This window comes from Ranitomeya imitator, chromosome 3, assembly GCF_032444005.1.
Source record: "Ranitomeya imitator isolate aRanImi1 chromosome 3, aRanImi1.pri, whole genome shotgun sequence".
Taxonomy (NCBI): domain Eukaryota; kingdom Metazoa; phylum Chordata; class Amphibia; order Anura; family Dendrobatidae; genus Ranitomeya; species Ranitomeya imitator.
In genome coordinates this window covers 326,815,857-326,835,145 of record NC_091284.1, presented here as the reverse complement: position 1 = coordinate 326,835,145, position 19,289 = coordinate 326,815,857, and the positions used below count along the sequence as shown (strand labels likewise).

At 46.3% G+C, this 19,289-nt stretch overlaps 1 protein-coding gene across 1 annotated transcript in view; it reads right to left on the bottom strand.

Moving 5' to 3' along the window:
• LOC138669862 (transcription elongation factor A protein 3-like) overlaps positions 1 to 19,289 on the bottom strand; it is a 334,979-nt gene that overhangs the window by 139,535 nt on the left and 176,155 nt on the right. The window contains exons 7-8 of the mRNA XM_069756695.1: positions 1,885 to 1,938; positions 166 to 237 (exon numbers count right to left, since the gene is read on the bottom strand). Of these exons, the coding sequence (XP_069612796.1) occupies positions 166 to 237; positions 1,885 to 1,938 (126 nt within the window). The remainder of the gene's footprint in view (positions 1 to 165; positions 238 to 1,884; positions 1,939 to 19,289) is intronic.

Genomic DNA, 19,289 nt, shown 5'->3' with positions numbered 1-19,289 from the left:
TTGTATCTTTAGGCCAGAAAAATGAACACCATATGGTAGATTTAAAAAAACAAAAACGTAACATTGATGGGAGCAACAGAAGTAAAATAAGAGCAAAAACTGGCTACTTTTGACCAGGTGACAGGTCCTCTTTAGCACACTCATTAGTTAACATAATAGCTTTACCTTTCCTCTTTGCTGTTACTGGAATTTTTAGAACCGGATGATGATGGCAGTGAAGTGTTTAAAGAGAGTCGCCTAATGGAGACAGAAATTAGTAGCAAGAATAGATCACTGTAAATGGTATTGATTCATCCGTAGACCTTGGCTCTGCTATATGCAGTCATACTGTGCAACTGTATACAGAGTTTTAATGACCATGTGCCATCACAGGACAGATATACTATTGGTGCATCTGTAACACCCCAGGTAACCGGTTGTTACAGTGATGTTGCCTTCCCTTCGGGGAGGGTAATATCATGCTTGGAGGCAATGGAATTCTCTTTACCAGGCAAGGCACTCACACACAACACATTCCAAACCCAGGCCAGAAGGGGGAGCTCAGGACCCGGATTCAGGGGAGCTTCCCTTAGCTAGAGGCATCCTGGTCTGGAGGAGGAGTCAGGTAGTTGGTAAGGAGTCTCCAGGAGGGTGAGACAGGGGAAGGACATCTGGAACAGACGGAGAGGTCTAGCAGCCACGTGGAGCTGCAGCCTCTGGAAAGAGAGATAAACCTAGGGGTTGAATGTAATGGAACTACAGAGGAAAGGAGCAGAAGAGAGATAAAGGGCTCTGAAGGGAACTGTGACCAGGCGCCCTCGGAGCAAGAGCGCAGCAGCCGGGTACCGGGAGCCCGAAGCTTTAGTGGGACACTAGGACACTTAGCAGAACCGGAGGGCTAAGAACTTTAAGTGATTAGCTCGTACCACGCCTGAGACGCAGCAGCACCTGAAAGCCTGAGTCATGTTAGAGACCCTGTAAAACAGCTCAAGCTGCCCATCATGCAGGTACCTGTTCCAGGACAGGGGAAAAGAGGACTTTGCCAGTAAGCTTCAGGCAGCAGGGACCTCATACAACAGCACAAGTTGGAAAGGCTCATGGACCTCAGCTGAGAAGGAGATTCTCCCATTGCCTCCGAGCTGGCAGGACCACAGGTCACCTGTACCTGGTACTCTGGACTGCGGACTATTACCACCAGTAAACCAGGTAAAGACTTTACAACACTGTGTCCTCCACTTATTTACCGGCAAACTACCATCTCTGCCACATACCTTGGGAGCCCTGGGGACCCCGCTTCACCTGTGGGAAGCGTCACCATCCAGCCACCATACCATCACCCCAGAGGACCCCTTTAAGCGGTGTCGGCCCCCACTGACCAAGAACCACAGGTGACGTCACGAAAAATAGACTTTATTCCCAATTCCTTTTAGAAGACTTTTCCCCTTTAATTGAGCGCCCAGGGCACGGACCGGGTCGCAGCCACCGTGACATCCCCTTTAAGACCAGACCTGGAACCGACTACCCCCGACCCTGGCGGGCGACTCACATCCCCTCCAACCTCACAGGGGCACTAGAGGGGCCTTCTTCCACCTCCAAAGCAAGTGGAGTTGGGCATTATGATGAGCTATACGATTGTAAAGGGAACATATTCTTCTTACACAGGGGCCCTCTTCTGTCTGTGTCTGCTCGTGTGCCATCATATGGTGCCTCCATATGGCACTATGTTATTCTCCTCCATACACAATGCTTGAGGAGAATACCTACAGAACATGGCATCCAATGTAGCATGTGTCTGAATGAAATTATGGCATATGTTGGTACAGCATGATCTGATAGAGTGCTATAAGCCTGAGACTGGACAGAACTCTATTACACCCATGTACATGAGGCCTTACACAGTCTCACCTTTCTAGCTTCTTAGAGACATGGGATGAAGATTGAACATCAGTTGAATGACTTCTGCAAACATAATATCAAAATGCCAATCAGATTGGATAGTAGTCCCAAATTCAAATAATGAAATAATGCATCACAATTAGTTTCTCATTTTAAATAACTTACCGTATTACTAATCAATGCATAATGGAAATAAGCCACCTTTGCATGTATTGTGATAAATTATATGCAAAACATAGATTAACATCTAACTTCCAACTTTATGTGATAATGCATAGAAATTGTGAGGCAGCGACCTGTGTTATTTGCGAGGGTCGCAATGTGTCCCCTAGGATGTGCTCAGAAACATATTGAGGCCGCAGAAGTGCATTGCAGTCACAAGTGCACCTGTGATTGCAATGCAGAATAAAATTAAGTGTAGTCTTGGACAAGCTATTTTTCCAGGGCAGATTTAAGAAAAACTAAATGGGCATTTATTTTTTAAACGGACTACAGGAAGGTAGTGGGTTGGTCTGTTTCCTCCCCCAGACCGGGTCTTCCATGTGGCCTACAGCCACAGGTTATTGTAAAAACCCTAGCAGCAAAAGGTTGGGTGTGTCAGAGTGGAGTTTGCAGCGAGCAGAGCAGTCGGCTCTGCAAAAGCTCAGCCTGTGTGAGGGTAACACAGCAGAGCGAACTCCTGGCACCCTGCAGCGTGATACGGTGGTGCAGACATCCTTGGCAACCGGACGCATGTATGGACTGTCTCGTTTCCCGGCTGCGATCCGGAGGATACCATGTGCTGTACACTGTGTGAGTTTTGGACATTAAACACGTTTTGCTGTGAACTTTCCATGTGGTCATTGCCTGTCACACTGCACCAACCCCGCTGCACTACATATGTATGATGCTAGTCACTTCTCATGGCTAAGCCGTGAGTCAGAGTGGTCAGGGAGTCCAAGGTCAGAAGCCAGGAGGGTATGTCATAAACAGAAAGAAAAGGCAAAATTGTAGTCAGGTAATGTTCCGAGGTCAGAGTATCGGGAGGATAACGGATCAGAGCTCCGGATGGTCAGAACGAAGTCCAAGGTCAGGCAACAGATCAAGCATATAGAACTCAGGACACAGGGAGCACAAAGAGCAAACCTCACAAGGTGAATGTATGTCTAGTAGTGGTTTGGGAGAAGCTGCTCAGTTAAGTAGGCATGGCCATTACCTGGGATAGTGAACTCCTGAGACAGCCAATGCCTTCCAGTCACAGATTGGCCAGTTGAGCTGTCAATCAACACACCAAGAGCTCAGCATGCCCCAGAACCAGAATGGATGGTCATGCTGTCAATTAAAGTACTGACAGCTTCAGAACACCCCTGTATCAGATTGGATGGCCGAGCTGTCAGTAACTGCATCTCAGACACCCTGAGGGGTGGAACCATGACAATATGGTTGGAGAATGTGGGCGGTGTGAACTAAGGCACATCCCAAAGCATGCTGCATGCCACTAATCAAGTCTGCAATTCTACATCTCAAGCCTGCTGAAAAGATGGAGGAAATACTTAAGCAGTTGGCCCTCATGCAGCAGCTGCAGCTGCAGTTGCAGTGACAGCAACAAGAGCAAAGACAATAAAAGCAGCAACAACAGTAGCAGGATTAGCAACTACAGCAGCAGGAGCTGCAGCAACAGCAGCAGGAGCAGCACCAATTGCAGCAGACAAATAACCTGTTGATGCAGCAGATCACGGCTCTACGATAGGCACCCACCCCAGTGACCACATTCCGGTCGGAGGCTCTGTACAAAGTCCGATCAGTGCTGAGGAAGATGGCACCTGAAGACAGCATGGAGGCTTTCCTGACCATATTCGAATGCACTGAAGAGCGGGATAGCTTGACAGTGACCCAGTGGGCTGAACTAGTGACCCCCTTCCTGACGGGAGATGCCCAAAAGGCCTACCTGGACCTCAGTCTGGATGATGCACTGGACTACGAGAGGCTGAGAGGTGAGATCCTTACAAGACTGGGGGTTAATACATATGTGCGGGCCCAACGGGTGTTCCCGTGGTCTTTTGCCAAGTTTCGCCCTGCCAGGTCTTAGGCCTTTGACTTGCTACCACTTGTTTAAAAAGAGGCTTTAACCCCATCCCAGATGTTAGAAAGGGTGGTGGTCAACCGGCTGGTGAGGGCTCTGCCAGCAGCCATACAGCATTGGGTGGGGCAAGGGAACCAGAGCACTCTAGACCAGCCGGTTGTACTGGTGGAGTGGTATACAGCCACTCAGGACTTTATATGGGACACCATTCCACTTCGGCTGTCACGTAAGGCCCCGACAGTCCAGGAGCCTGGGAAAAGTCTGCGGCCTTCCACTGGGGGCAATCAGGACCGAGTCTGAACTAAGGGGATATCCCGGAGGGATAGTGACAGCAGACCCGTGTCCCCTAATTCGGCCCTACGGTCCAGTCGCGCCACAGCTATCAAGTGTTGGCAGTGCCAGTGCCCCAGACTAGTAGCTGCCAACTGCCCCATGACAGCTGAACCCTTGGACCGCGGGTATACTCGCCGTGTGTCTATGGAAGCCCGGCTCGTCTGCACCACCACTACAGGAACTGTCAGTACCGAACACCAACTGTGTAAGGTACTCATTAATGGGTACCAGATTGACACTTTCTTGGTCTCAGGAAGCTTGTTCATGGGTCCCTTGTTGCTGGAGACAACCCCAATGGATGGAAAGTGGGTGTGGTATGCATAAATGGGGAACTCTGAGAGTACCCGACAGCGTAGGTTACGTTTCCACCACGTGTGGAGAGATAAGACATGTGGTGGGAGTAGAAAAGACTTTTCCATATGGCACTATGTTGGGAAGAGACTTGCCCCTGTTTCGGTCCCTGGGGGGACCAGGGTTAATCCTCCCAAGGTAAATGCTATTCTGGGTGCGGAACCCGAAGATCCTGAATCAGAGATACCTGTCATAGGGGTTGCCAACATTGGGACACAGTGTAACCCTGATAGGCTTCCCTTATAGGTATTGGCAGGAGAGGTCGAGGAGACCCAACCGATCCCTGAGCTGGAAGTGGTTCCTGGTAAGTTCAGGACCGCTCAGCTTCAGGATCCTACCCTGGCCAGGACACGAGAAAGGGTGGTTGAAATTAATGGAGTAGCTCAGCAACCAGGTGCAGAGACAGTTTTCCCCCATATGGCTATCCACCAGGAGTTGTTATACTGGGTGGAAAAAGTCCAGGATAAGGTAGTATAACAGCTGGTGGTGCCCCAATACTAGCGTCAGGCGGTGCTCTACATGGCTCACACTCACATGCTAGGAGGGCGCTTGGGGGCCAAAAAGACGCAGAAGCGTATTCTGCAGTGGGTTTTTTTTGGCCTGTGGTCTACGCGGAGGTCCAGATGTACTGTGACACGTGTCCGGAGTGCCAACTATCCTCAACCATCGCAAACTACCGGAGTCCATTGGTACCTTTGCCCAACATAGCGGTACCCTTTGAGCGGATAGCAACGGACCTGGTAGGCTCCATAGTGAAATACGCACATAGCCATGAACATATCTTGGTCATAGTGGACTACACCACCTGCTACCCAGAGGCAATAGCTCACCGTCACACCTTGGCTAAGCTAATAGCTCGCCAGCTATTTGCCATGTTTTGTCACCTTGGGCTACCAAAAGAGATCCTTACAGACCAGGGGACTCCTTTTATGTCCAAGGTGACCAAAAATCTAAGTAAGCTGCTCTGGATTAAACAGCTATGTACGTCAGTGTACCACCCACAAACCGACGGGTTGGTGGAGAGGTTTAATAAAACCCTCAAATCCATGATAAAAAAGGTGGTCGCCAAGGACAGGAGGGATTGAGACATACATATTACTGTCCAATCTAATGATCGGTATCCGCAAGGTACCGCTGGCGTCCACAGTCTTCTCCCCATTTGAGCTATTGTATGGCAGGCACCCGCGAGAACTGCTGGATGTAGCCAAGGAGATGTGGGAACAGGAGCCCACTACGCATGTTGTCATCATGCATGTGGCAAGCATGCAGGACCAGATTGCGGCAGTATGTCCCATAGTAAAGGAGCATCTGATGGATGCCCAGGCCACGCAAAGCCAAGTATATAATAAAAGAGCAATGGACAGGACCTTTGGAAAAAGCGGACCAGGTGTTGGTACCAGTGCCCACCGCAAAGAGCAAGCTCATGATCAAGTGGCAAGGGCCATATGAGATATGGGGGAAGGTGGGAGAAGTAAGTTATAGCGTTAACCAGCCCGGGAGAAGGAAACCTGAACAGCTGTATCACGTCAACCTGTTGAAAGCATGGAAGGACCGGGTATGTTTGGTCATAAAGGTGACTCCTGTTGTACCACCTGGAAACCCTCTGACACTGGGCAAGGACGAGGCCAAGAGAGTGGTAAAAATAGGAGACACTCTCTTGAAACAGCAATGTCGAGAGGTTCGGAAATTAGTCCAAGAGAATGCAAACGTATTCTCAGAATTACCCGGTCGTAACTCCATCATCCAGAATGACATTGTCACTGAGCCTCATGTAAGGGTATGAATGAAACCATACCGGGTGCCCGAGACCCAGAGACAAGCCATTGTGAGTGAGCTGAGACAAATGCTCCAGCTGGGTGTAATTAAGGATCCCCGGAGTGACTGGCTAGCCCCATTGTGCTAATCCTGAAGCCGTATGGGTCATTACGATTTTGCAATGATTTCCGCAAGTTGAACAAGGTGTCAAAGTTCGACCTTTATCCAATGCCCTGAGTGGATAAGCTGATCGAGCACCTGGGTCAGGCCAAGTACTTTACCACGCTCAATCTGACCAAGGATTATTTGTAGGTGCTGCTTACAGTTGGCCAAAGAAAAGACCGCCTTTATAACACCAGAGGGACTTAACCACTATGAAGTCTTGCCCTTTTGTCTACATAGGACACCAACCACGTTCCAGATGCTAATGGATATAGTGGTAGAACTCCATCGGACGTATGCATCAGCGTACTTGGATGATATGATCATCTTTAGTACTGACTGGCAAACCCACTTGTCCTAGGTACAAGCGGTGGAAGAGTCACTCAGAGCCACGATCTTGATGCCGAATTCCAAGAAATGGGCACTAGGGCTTGAGGAAGTCAGGTACTTGGGGTATGTGATCAGCCGAGGGGTTGTCAAACCTCAAATAAATAAAATTGAGGCCATTCAGAACTGGCATCGACCTGTTACCACCAGACAGGTGAGAGCGGTTCACGGGATCATTGGGTATTACCAGAAGTTTATACCCAATTTTGGGGGGAGAACAACACCTCTTACTGATATCCTCAAGGGAAAGAAGTCGGTCATGGTTCGGTGGAGCCCTCAGGAAGAGGAAGCATACCAATTCATGAAGGTGGCACTGTGCTGTCAGCCTGTACTCATTAGCCCCAACTTTCAGAAACGCTTCATTGTGCAGACAGATGCATCTAATGTGCGTCTAGGAGCGGTCCTGTCGCAGGAGGTGATCGGAGAGGAGCATCCTGTCACCTTCCTAAGTAGGAAACTCACCCCAGCTGAGAAAAATTATAGCATAGAGGAGGAGTGCCAGGCCATTAAGTGGGCCTTGGAGTCCCTACGCTATTAAAAAAAGAAGAAAAAAAGTAGTTAGCTGTTATGATAAGGTAATTCAGTACCACAATGGACATAGAGGTCAGATCACATACAATGACCTGACAATAACCCAAAAACATAGAACGAGCTCTGAGACGTGGGAACTCTGCTGACCGCAATCCCTAATCCTCTCCAACCACACTAGAGGCAGCCGTGGATTGCGCCTAACGCTCCCTATGCAACTCGGCACAGCCTGAGAAACTAGCTAGCCTGAAGATAGAAAATAAGCCTACCTTGCCTCAGAGAAATACCCCAAAGGAAAAGGCAGCCCCCACATATAATGACTGTGAGTTAAGATGAAAAGACAAACGTAGAGATGAAATAGATTTAGCAAAGTGAGGCCCGACTTTCTGAACAGAGCGAGGATAGGAAAGGTAACTTTGCGATCAACACAAAACCCTACAAAAACCACGCAAAGGGGGCAAAAAGACCCTCCGTACCGAACTAACGGCACGGAGGTACACCCTCTACGTCCCAGAGCTTCCAGCAAGCAAGAAAAAACAAATAGACAAGCTGGACAGAAAAAACAGCAAACAAAATAGCAAAGCGGAACTTAGCTATGCAGAGCAGCAGGCCACAGGAACGATCCAGGAGGAAACAGGTCCAATACTAGAACATTGACTGGAGGCCAGGATCAAAGCACTAGGTGGAGTTAAATAGAGCAGCACCTAACGACTTCACCACATCACCTGAGGAAGGAAACTCAGAAGCCGCAGTACCACTCTCCTCCACCAACGGAAGCTCACAGAGAGAATCAGCCGAAGTACCACTTGTGACCACAGGAGGGAGCTCTGCCACAGAATTCACAACAGTACCCCCCCCTTGAGGAGGGGTCACTGAACCCTCACCAGAGCCCCCAGGATGACCAGGATGAGCCACATGAAAGGCACGAACAAGATCGGGAGCATGGACATCAGAGGCAAAGACCCAGGAATTATCTTCCTGAGCATAACCCTTCCACTTAACCAGATACTGGAGTTTCCGTCTTGAAACACCAGAATCCAAAATCTTCTCCACAATATACTCCAACTCCCCCTCCACCAAAACCGGGGCAGGAGGATCAACAGATGGAACCATAGGTGCCACGTATCTCCGCAACAATGACCTATGGAATACGTTATGTATGGAAAAAGAATCTGGAAGGGTCAGACGAAAAGACACAGGATTAAGAACCTCAGAAATCCTATACGGATCAATGAAACGAGGTTTAAACTTAGGAGAGGAAACCTTCATAGGAATATGACGAGAAGATAACCAAACCAAATCCCCAACACGAAGTCGGGGACCCACAGTGCGTCTGCGATTAGCGAAACATTGAGCCTTCTCCTGGGACAAGGTCAAATTGTCCACTACATGAGACCAAATCTGCTGCAACCTGTCCACCACAGTATCCACACCAGGACAGTCCGAAGACTCAACCTGCCCTGAAGAGAAACGAGGATGGAACCCAGAGTTGCAGAAAAACGGCGAAACCAAGGTAGCCGAGCTGGCCCGATTATTAAGGGCAAACTCAGCCAAAGGCAAAAAGGACACCCAGTCATCCTGATCAGCAGAAACAAAGCATCTCAGATATGTTTCCAAGGTCTGATTGGTTTGTTCGGTCTGGCCATTAGTCTGAGGATGGAAAGCCGAGGAAAAAGACAAGTCAATGCCCACCCTACCACAAAAGGCTTGCCAAAACCTCGAAACAAACTGGGAACCTCTGTCAGAAAAGATATTCTCTGGAATGCCATGTAAACGAACCACATGCTGGAAGAACAATGGCACCAAATCAGAGGAGGAAGGCAATTTAGACAAGGGTACCAAATGGACCATCTTAGAGAAGCGATCACAGACCACCCAAATGACTGACATCTTTTGAGAGACGGGAAGATCTGAAATAAAATCCATAGAGATATGTGTCCAAGGCCTCTTCGGGACCGGCAAGGGCAAAAGCAACCCACTGGCACGAGAACAGCAGGGCTTAGCCTGAGCACAAATCCCACAGGACTGCACAAAAGAACGCACATCCCGCGACAGAGATGGCCACCAAAAGGATCTAGCCACTAACTCTCTGGTACCAAAGATTCCAGGATGACCAGCCAACACCGAACAATGAACCTCAGAGATAACTTTATTCGTCCACCTATCAGGGACAAACAGTTTCTCCGCTGGGCAATGATCAGGTTTATTAGCCTGAAATTTTTGCAGCACCCGCCGCAAATCAGGGGAGATGGCAGACACAAATACTCCCTCTTTGAGGATACCTGCCGGCTCAGATAAACCCGAAGAGTCGGGCACAAAACTCCTAGACAGAGCATCCGCCTTCACATTTTTAGAGCCCGGAAGGTAAGAAATCACAAAGTCAAAACGGGCAAAAAACAGCGACCAACGAGCCTGTCTAGGATTCAACCGCTTGGCAGACTCGAGATAAGTCAAGTTCTTATGATCAGTCAAGACCACCACGCGATGCTTAGCTCCTTCAAGCCAATGACGCCACTCCTCGAATGCCAACTTCATGGCCAGCAACTCTCGATTGCCCACATCATAATTTCGCTCAGCAGGCGAAAACTTCCTGGAAAAGAAGGCGCATGGTTTCATCACCGAGCAATCAGAACTTCTCTGCGACAAAACAGCCCCTGCTCCAATCTCAGAAGCATCAACCTCGACCTGGAATGGAAGCGAAACATCTGGTTGACACAACACAGGGGCAGAAGAAAAACGACGCTTCAACTCTTGAAAAGCTTCCACAGCAGCAGAAGACCAATTGACCACATCAGCACCCTTCTTGGTCAAATCGGTCAATGGTTTAGCAATACTAGAAAAATTGCAGATGAAGCGACGATAAAAATTAGCAAAGCCCAGGAACTTTTGCAGACTTTTCAGAGATGTCGGCTGAGTCCAATCATGGATGGCTTGGACCTTAACAGGGTCCATCTCGATAGTAGAAGGGGAAAAGATGAACCCCAAAAATGAAACCTTCTGAACACCAAAGAGACACTTTGATCCCTTCACAAACAAAGAATTAGCACGCAGGACTTGAAACACCGTTCTGACCTGCTTCACATGAGACTCCCAATCATCCGAGAAGATCAAAATGTCATCCAAGTACACAATCAGGAATTTATCCAGGTACTCTCGGAAGATGTCATGCATAAAGGACTGAAACACTGATGGAGCATTGGCAAGTCCGAATGGCATTACTAGATACTCAAAATGGCCCTCGGGCGTATTAAATGCAGTTTTCCATTCATCGCCTCGCTTAATACGCACAAGATTATACGCACCACGAAGATCTATCTTGGTGAACCAACTAGCCCCCTTAATCTGAGCAAACAAATCAGATAACAACGGCAAGGAATACTGAAATTTAACCGTGATCTTATTTAGAAGGCGGTAATCAATACAAGGTCTCAGCGAACCATCCTTCTTGGCTACAAAAAAGAACCCTGCTCCTAATGGCGACGATGACGGGCGAATATGCCCCTTCTCCAAGGACTCCTTCAAATAACTCCGCATAGCGGCGTGCTCAGGCACAGATAAATTAAACAGTCGACCTTTTGGGAATTTACTACCAGGAATCAAATCGATAGCACAATCACAATCCCTATGCGGAGGTAGGGTATCGGACTTGGGCTCATCAAATACATCCCGGTAATCAGACAAGAACTCTGGAACCTCAGAAGGGGTGGATGACGAAATAGTCAGAAATGGGACATCACCATGTACCCCCCGACAACCCCAGCTGGACACAGACATGGATTTCCAATCTAATACTGGATTATGGACTTGTAGCCATGGCAACCCCAACACGACCACATCATGCAGATTATGCAACACCAGAAAGCGAATAACCTCCTGATGTGCAGGATCCATGCACATGGTCAGCTGGGTCCAGTACTGAGGCTTATTCTTGGCCAAAGGCGTAGCATCAATTCCTCTCAATGGAATAGGACACTGCAAGGGCTCCAAGAAAAACCCACAACGCCTAGCATACTCCAAGTCCATCAAATTCAGGGCAGCGCCTGAATCCACAAATGCCATGACAGAATACGATGACAAAGAGCAAATCAAGGTAACGGACAGAAGAAATTTTGACTGTATCGTACCAATGGTGGCAGACCTAGCGAACCGCTTAGTGCGCTTAGGACAATCAGAGATAGCATGAGTGGAATCACCACAGTAGTAACACAGCCCATTCAGACGTCTGTGTTCTTGCCGTTCAACTCTGGTCAAAGTCCTATCGCACTGCATAGGCTCAGGTTTAAGCTCAGGTAATACCGCCAAATGGTGCACAGATTTACGCTCACGCAAGCGTCGACCGATCTGAATGGCCAAAGACATAGACTCATTCAGACCAGCAGGCATAGGAAATCCCACCATGACATCCTTAAGGGCTTCAGAGAGACACTTTCTGAAAATAGCTGCGAGCGCACCTTCATTCCATTGAGTGAGTACGGACCACTTTCTAAATTTCTGACAATATACCTCTATCTCATCCTGACCCTGACACAGAGCCAGCAAATTTTTCTCTGCCTGATCCACTGAATTAGGTTCATCGTACAGCAATCCGAGCGCCAGGAAAAACGCATCGATATTACTTAATGCAGGATCTCCTGACGCAAGAGAAAATGCCCAGTCCTGAGGGTCGCCACGTAAAAAAGAAATAATGATCCTAACTTGTTGAACTGGGTCACCAGAGGAGCGAGGTTTCAAAGCCAGAAATAGTTTACAATTATTTTTGAAACTCAGAAATTTAGTTCTAGCTCCAAAAAACAAATCAGGAATAGGAATTCTCGGTTCTAACATAGAATTCTGAACCACAAAGTCTTGAATATTTTGTACTCTTGCCGTGAGCTGATCCACACATGAAGACAGACCTTTAATGTCCATCGCTACACATGTGTCCTGAACCACCCAAATGTCTAGGGGAAAAAAAAGGCAAAACACAGTGCAGAGAAAAAAAATGGTCTCAGAACTTCTGTTTTCCCTCTATTGAGAATCATTAGTACTTTGGGCCTCTAGTACTGTTATGATAAGGTAATTCAGTACCACAATGGACATAGAGGTCAGAGCACATACAATGACCTGACATTAACCCAAAAACATAGAACGAGCTCTGAGACGTGGGAACTCTGCTGACCGCAATCCCTAATCCTCTCCAATCACACTAGAGGCAGCCGTGGATTGCGCCTAACGCTCCCTATGCAACTCGGCACAGCCTGAGAAACTAGCTAGCCTGAAGATAGAAAATAAGCCTACCTTGCCTCAGAGAAATACCCCAAAGGAAAAGGCAGCCCCCACATATAATGATTGTGAGTTAAGATGAAAAGACAAACGTAGAGATGAAATAGATTTAGCAAAGTGAGGCCCGACTTTCGGAACAGAGCGAGAATAGGAAAGGTAACTTTAAGATCAACACAAAACCCTACAAAAACCACGCAAAGGGGGCAAAAAGACCCTCCGTACCGAACTAACAGCACGGAGGTACACCCTCTGCGTCCCAGAGCTTCCAGCAAGCAAGAAAAAACAAATAGACAAGCTGGACAGAAAAAACAGCAAACAAAATAGCAAAGCGGAACTTAGCTATGCAGAGCAGCAGGCCACAGGAACGATCCAGGAGGAAACAGGTCCAATACTAGAACATTGACTGGAGGCCAGGATCAAAGCACTAGGTGGAGTTAAATAGAGCAGCACCTAACGACTTCACCACATCACCTGAGGAAGGAAACTCAGAAGCCGCAGTACCACTCTCCTCCACCAACGGAAGCTCACAGAGAGAATCAGCCGAAGTACCACTTGTGACCACAGGAGGGAGCTCTGCCACAGAATTCACAACAGTTAGCACTCACCAAGCCCGTTGCTGTAAAAGTCTTTATTAGGACATGGACAGGGAGAACATGATGGTCCAGGGATGACAGCTGTTTCGCGCTACATGTGCTTCCACAGATCCCGATCTGTGGAAGCGCATGTAGCGCGAATCAGCTGTCATCCCTGGACCATCATGTTCTCCCTGTCCATGTCCTAATTAAGACTTTTACAGCAACGGGCTTGGTGAGTGCTAACTACTTTTTTTCTTCTTTTTTGGATGTCATGCACTCTCTTGGTTATGCACCCCTAGTGCCCTTGCAATTGAATAGGAGGTAAAGGCACTGGTAAAGCATTTTACAGCACACAGATAGGTGATCGCGTAGGCAGCAGTGCGGGTATACCTTTTTCTTCTCAGTGGACAAAGTCCCTACACTATTATTTGCTTGGTCGACCATTTCGCTTGGTGACAGATCATTCACCCTTGGTCTGGATGAGGAATGCCAAGGAGAGAAATGCACGGGTCATCCGATGGTTCCTGTCTTTGCAAAATTTCAATTTTACCGTGGAATATCGAGCGGGGAAGTCACAGGGAAATACGGATGCCCTGTTATTGGCCCCCTGTATGGTGACAAATGTTCAACCACACAAGTTTGAACGGGGTATGTGAGGCAGCGACTGGTGTTAATAGTGATGGTCGCTATGTGTTTCTCAGGATGCGTTCAGAAGCGTATTGAGGCCGCAGGAGTGCATTGCAGTCACATATATATATATATATATATATATATATATATATATACAGTGGGGCAAAAAAGTATTTAGTCAGTCAGCAATAGTGCAAGTTCCACCACTTAAAAAGATGAGAGACGTCTGTAATTTACATCATAGGTAGACCTCAACTATGGGAGACAAACTGAGAAAAAAAAAATCCAGAAAATCACATTGTCTGTTTTTTTAACATTTTATCTGCATATTATGGTGGAAAATAAGTATTTGGTCAGAAACAAAATTTCATCTCAATACTTTGTAATATATCCTTTGTTGGCAATGACAGAGGTCAAACGTTTTCTGTAAGTCTTCACAAGGTTGCCACACACTGTTGTTGGTATGTTGGCCCATTCCTCCATGCAGATCTCCTCTAGAGCAGTGATGTTTTTGGCTTTTCGCTTGGCAACACGGACTTTCAACTCCCTCCAAAGGTTTTCTATAGGGTTGAGATCTGGAGACTGGCTAGGCCACTCCAGGACCTTGAAATGCTTCTTACGAAGCCACTCCTTCGTTGCCCTGGCGGTGTGCTTTGGATCATTGTCATGTTGAAAGACCCAGCCACGTTTCATCTTCAATGCCCTTGCTGATGGAAGGAGGTTTGCACTCAAAATCTCACGATACATGGCCCCATTCATTCTTTCATGTACCCGGATCAGTCGTCATGGCCCCTTTGCAGAGAAACAGCCCCAAAGCATGATGTTTCCACCACCATGCTTTACAGTAGGTATGGTGTTTGATGGATGCAACTCAGTATTCTTTTTCCTCCAAACACGACAAGTTGTGTTTCTACCAAACAGTTCCACTTTGGTTTCATCAGACTATAGGACATTCTCCCAAAACTCCTCTGGATCATCCAAATGCTCTCTAGCAAACTTCAGACAGGCCCGGACATGTACTGGCTTAAGCAGTGGGACACGTCTGGCACTGCAGGATCTGAGTCCATGGTGGCTGTTGTGAATTCTGTGGCTGAATTCACTTCTGTGGTCACAAGTGGTATTGCAGTCTCTGGGCTTCCTCCCTCAGGTGTTTTGGTGAGCTCGTTGGCTGCCTTGCTATTTAGCTCCACCTGAGTCTGTCTTCCTTGCTCCTTGTCAATGTTCCAGTGTTGGATCTGAGCTACTGCATCTTTCCTTGGGCCTGCTGCTCTGCTAGATAAGTGCTTCTAGTTTGTTTTCTGTTTTTTCTGTCCAGCTTGCTATTAACTTTTGCTGGAAGCTCTGAGAAGCAAAGGGGTGCACCGCCGTGCTGTTAGTTCGGCACGGTGGGTCTTTTTGCCCCTTTGCGTGGTTTTCGTTTTAGGGTTTTTTGTAGACTGCATAGTTCTCTTTGCTATCCTCGCTCTGTCTAGAATATCGGGCCTCACTTTGCTGAATCTATTTCATTCCTACGTTTGTCTTTTCATCTTGCTAACAGTCATTATATGTGGGGGGCTGCCTATTCCTTTGGGGTATTTCTCTGAGGTAAGTCAGGCTTGTATTTCTATCTTCAGGCTAGTCAGCTCCTCAGGCAGTGCCGAGTTGCATAGGTAGTGTTAGGCGCAATCCACTGCTGCTTATAGTTGTGTGAGGATAGATCAGGTACTGCAGTCTACAGAGATTCCACGTCTCAGAGCTCGTCCTATTGTTTTTTGGTTATTGCCAGATCTCTGTATGTGCGCTGATTACTGCACGCTGTGTTGCCTGATTGCCAGCCATAACAGTACAAGGAGCCACACCAATGATTCCCAATAGAGGGAAAAAAGAAATCCTGACAGCATTTTTTTTTCTTAGCTCTGTCTTCAGTCTTTTTTTTCCCCTAGACATTAGAGTGCTTCAGGACACAGCTGTGGACATGGATATTCAGGCTCTGTGCTCCTCAATGGATAATCTCGTTGTAAATGTACAAAAGATTCAAGATACTATTGATCAGAAATCGATGCTAGAACCAAGAATTCCGATTCCTGATTTGTTTTTTGGTGACAGAACTAAGTTCCTGAGCTTCAGAAATAATTGTAAGCTATTTTTGGCCTTGAAACCTCATTCTTCTGGTAATCCTATTCAACAGGTTTTGATTATTATTTCTTTTTTACGCGGCGACCCACAGGACTGGGCGTTTTCTCTTGCACCAGGAGACCCTGCACTGAGTAATGTTGATGCATTTTTCCAGGCGCTGGGATTGCTTTACGATGAGCCTAATTCAGTGGATCAGGCTGAGAAAAATCTGCTGGCTTTATGCCAGGGTCAGGATGATGTAGAAGTATATTGTCAGAAATTTAGGAAGTGGTCAGTACTCACTCTGTGGAATGAATCTGCACTAGCGGCTTTGTTCAGAAAGGGTCTCTCTGAAGCTCTTAACCCTCCGTCACATACAATATTCGGACTAACGAGTTCACAAACAATGTGCCTGTCAGGCGCCTGCTGGAAAAATACCTATAATATCTAATGTTTGCAATTTCAGTGCTCTAAAAGTGATCAGTGACCTTCATAGGGATGTAATAAAAGAGACTACACATAATCAGTTGCAAAAAAAAACATTTACTTAACATAAAACTAATAACTATGAAATACAAACTTTTCAAAACTCCCGCCAAATAGTCCCCAGTTCGACTCTCTCAAAAAAATGTACAAAGAAAATTTTTGAACACAAACTTCATTTTAAGGTACCTTAAGTACTATTAAAACATATTCAATCAGAAGTAGATGCTGAGGTTTCCCCAGAAAAGTCACACTTGCAGAGCAAATAGCAAGAATTACACACCATTTTTGCATGTGTCAGGCAAATTGCTTTATGACATTTGAGACATTCATAATTTGAAAGCCTTCTGGTTCCGCTTTCCGTTTGGCAGGTGGTGCATCTCCTTCTTTTGTGAGGTGGTGCAGATGGTGACTTTTCACCATCATCTTCTGGGCGGAACCTTTTGAGCTGAACTTGAAGGCGAGAGGGGATACCGATTGTTTTCACGCTTCTCCTGCGTAGCTCTCCAAGTACTAGTTCATGGGCCAATTTTTTCAGATACAATCGTCTACGGAGTGGTTCAAGCTTGTTTTCAAGATAAATTACTTGTGAATTTATACCACCCAAATTCAACATAGCAAAAAATATGACCATTGGCCAGCGTTTGATGTTTCTGCTGACGTTGAAAGTGGAGCACATCTGATCTGCTGTATCCACACCCCCTTTGGTGGCATTGTAAAATGTAATTATCTCCGGTTTTTTTTCTGCCCCAGTCCCAGGATCGATGGCAGCATCATCATGAAGTGTTGATAGAAGAAGTACGATTTTTTTGGCATGTGGTACATAGGAAACTAAAGCCTTTCCATTATGGAATGCAAACATACTGCTGTACTGTTGTCTCTCTTTCACACTTACAAACTGTGGCGGCAATTCCCTTTTGTTTTTTCTTACAGTTCCCACATATGACAGCTTCTGAATTTTCAGATAATCAATCAGATCACAACTTGTAAACCAATTGTCAGCTGTAATATTGCGATCCGATCCAAATAAGGGTTCAGCCAGTCTTTTTACAACATCAATGGGTTTGTTCCTCACACAGTAAGGACCTTCTGGTTGTTTTCCTGCATAAACTTCCAGGTTGTAAGTGTAGATCTTACTGGCATCAACAAGGGCATACATTTTTATTCCATATTTGTTTGGCTTTGATGGAATATATTGACGAAAGGCACATCTACCACGAAAACCAGGGAGCATTTCATCAATAGTGAGATTCTCTCCAGGGTAATAACTTTGTTTACAGTTTACAACAAATCTTTGAAATATATCACGAATTGGAGCAAGTCGGTCATGTGTTTTGCGTTCGGTTCGGGTAGTTCTGTCGTCAAACCGAAGGCAACGAATTAGAATCTTGAATCTGTTTATGGACATAACAAGGCTAAATTTTTCAACTCCATCCCCATCTTTAACCCAAAGTTCCTCCAAACTTTGTCTATTTGCCCTATAAGCTCCTGCAAGGTACAGTAATCCAAAAAAAGCACGCAGTTCATCTGTGGGCTTGATGGTTCTGTTGCAGATGTACTTGTCCTTTATAATGTCTATATATTGGTTGGTATATGTGACAATAGAGTCCAGAATGTCATCTGTAAATATACTGTTCCAGCATTCAACTGCAGTTTTTGCATTACGTGCAGTTCCTATTACTGCAGGAAGGTGAGTAATAATGTTTAAAGGTTCCCTACGTTTTTTCTGGAATGGCTTCTTGTTCCATTTAGTATTTTTATCTTTTCCAATATAATATGATCCAACTTCTTCATCCTCACCACTGTCACCATCTTGCTCTGTTTCAGAATCCAGGACACATTCTTCCACCTCATCATGAGAATCAATCTCACTTTCCTCTCCTAAATCCTCATTCAGTGTGAGGTCTCTATCATCTAACAGCATGTTTGTTACTTCCTCAACATCAAGTTGTTTGGATAAATTGTACATTTTCCTCTCCATTTCAGCAGATAATCTGAAGCAAGAGAAGGAATATGTTAGGGAACTACTGTATATGCCTGAGCAGCACACTTTCTTTTATAAAATCTCCCATATTTCTATGAAATATCCTCACATTTTGTGCTATACATTCATAAAACAAGCTAAATAAACTATTGTGATGAATAAAAACATAAAATACCAACCTTACTGAATGTGACGTATTCACATACAATGAGCCTGAGAGATCTGTGCAGCTATATCCTCTCCCCTGAAGCTCTGAAATCCAACTGTGATATCAGGTTTCACAGACCTTCAAGAGACAGGAGACTACCTGGAGGGAGGGGGTTTCCTCACAATCTGGTGAGGAAGGAGAAATGAAAGTAAAAGAGAAGCGCCTGTCAGATCAGTTGTATGTGACGGAGGGTTAAGGATGTAATGGTGGGATTTCCTATGCCTGCTGGTTTGAATGAGTCTATGTCCTTGGCCATTCAGATCGGTCGTCGCTTGCGCGAGCGTAAATCTGTGCACCATCTGGCGATATTGTCTGAGAGTAAACCTGAGCCTATGCAGTGCGACAGGACTATGACTAAAGTAGAACGGCAAGAACACAGACGTCTGAACAGACTGTGTTTCTATTGTGGTGATTCTACTCATGCTATTTCTAATTGTCCTAAACGCACTAGGCGGTTCGATAGCTCTGCCGTTATTGGTACTGTACAGTCCAAATTCCTTTTGTCCATTACCTTAATGTGCTCTTTGTCATCGTATTCTGTCATGGCGTTTGTGGATTCAGGCGCTGCCCTGAATCTGATGGATTTGGATTATGCTAAAC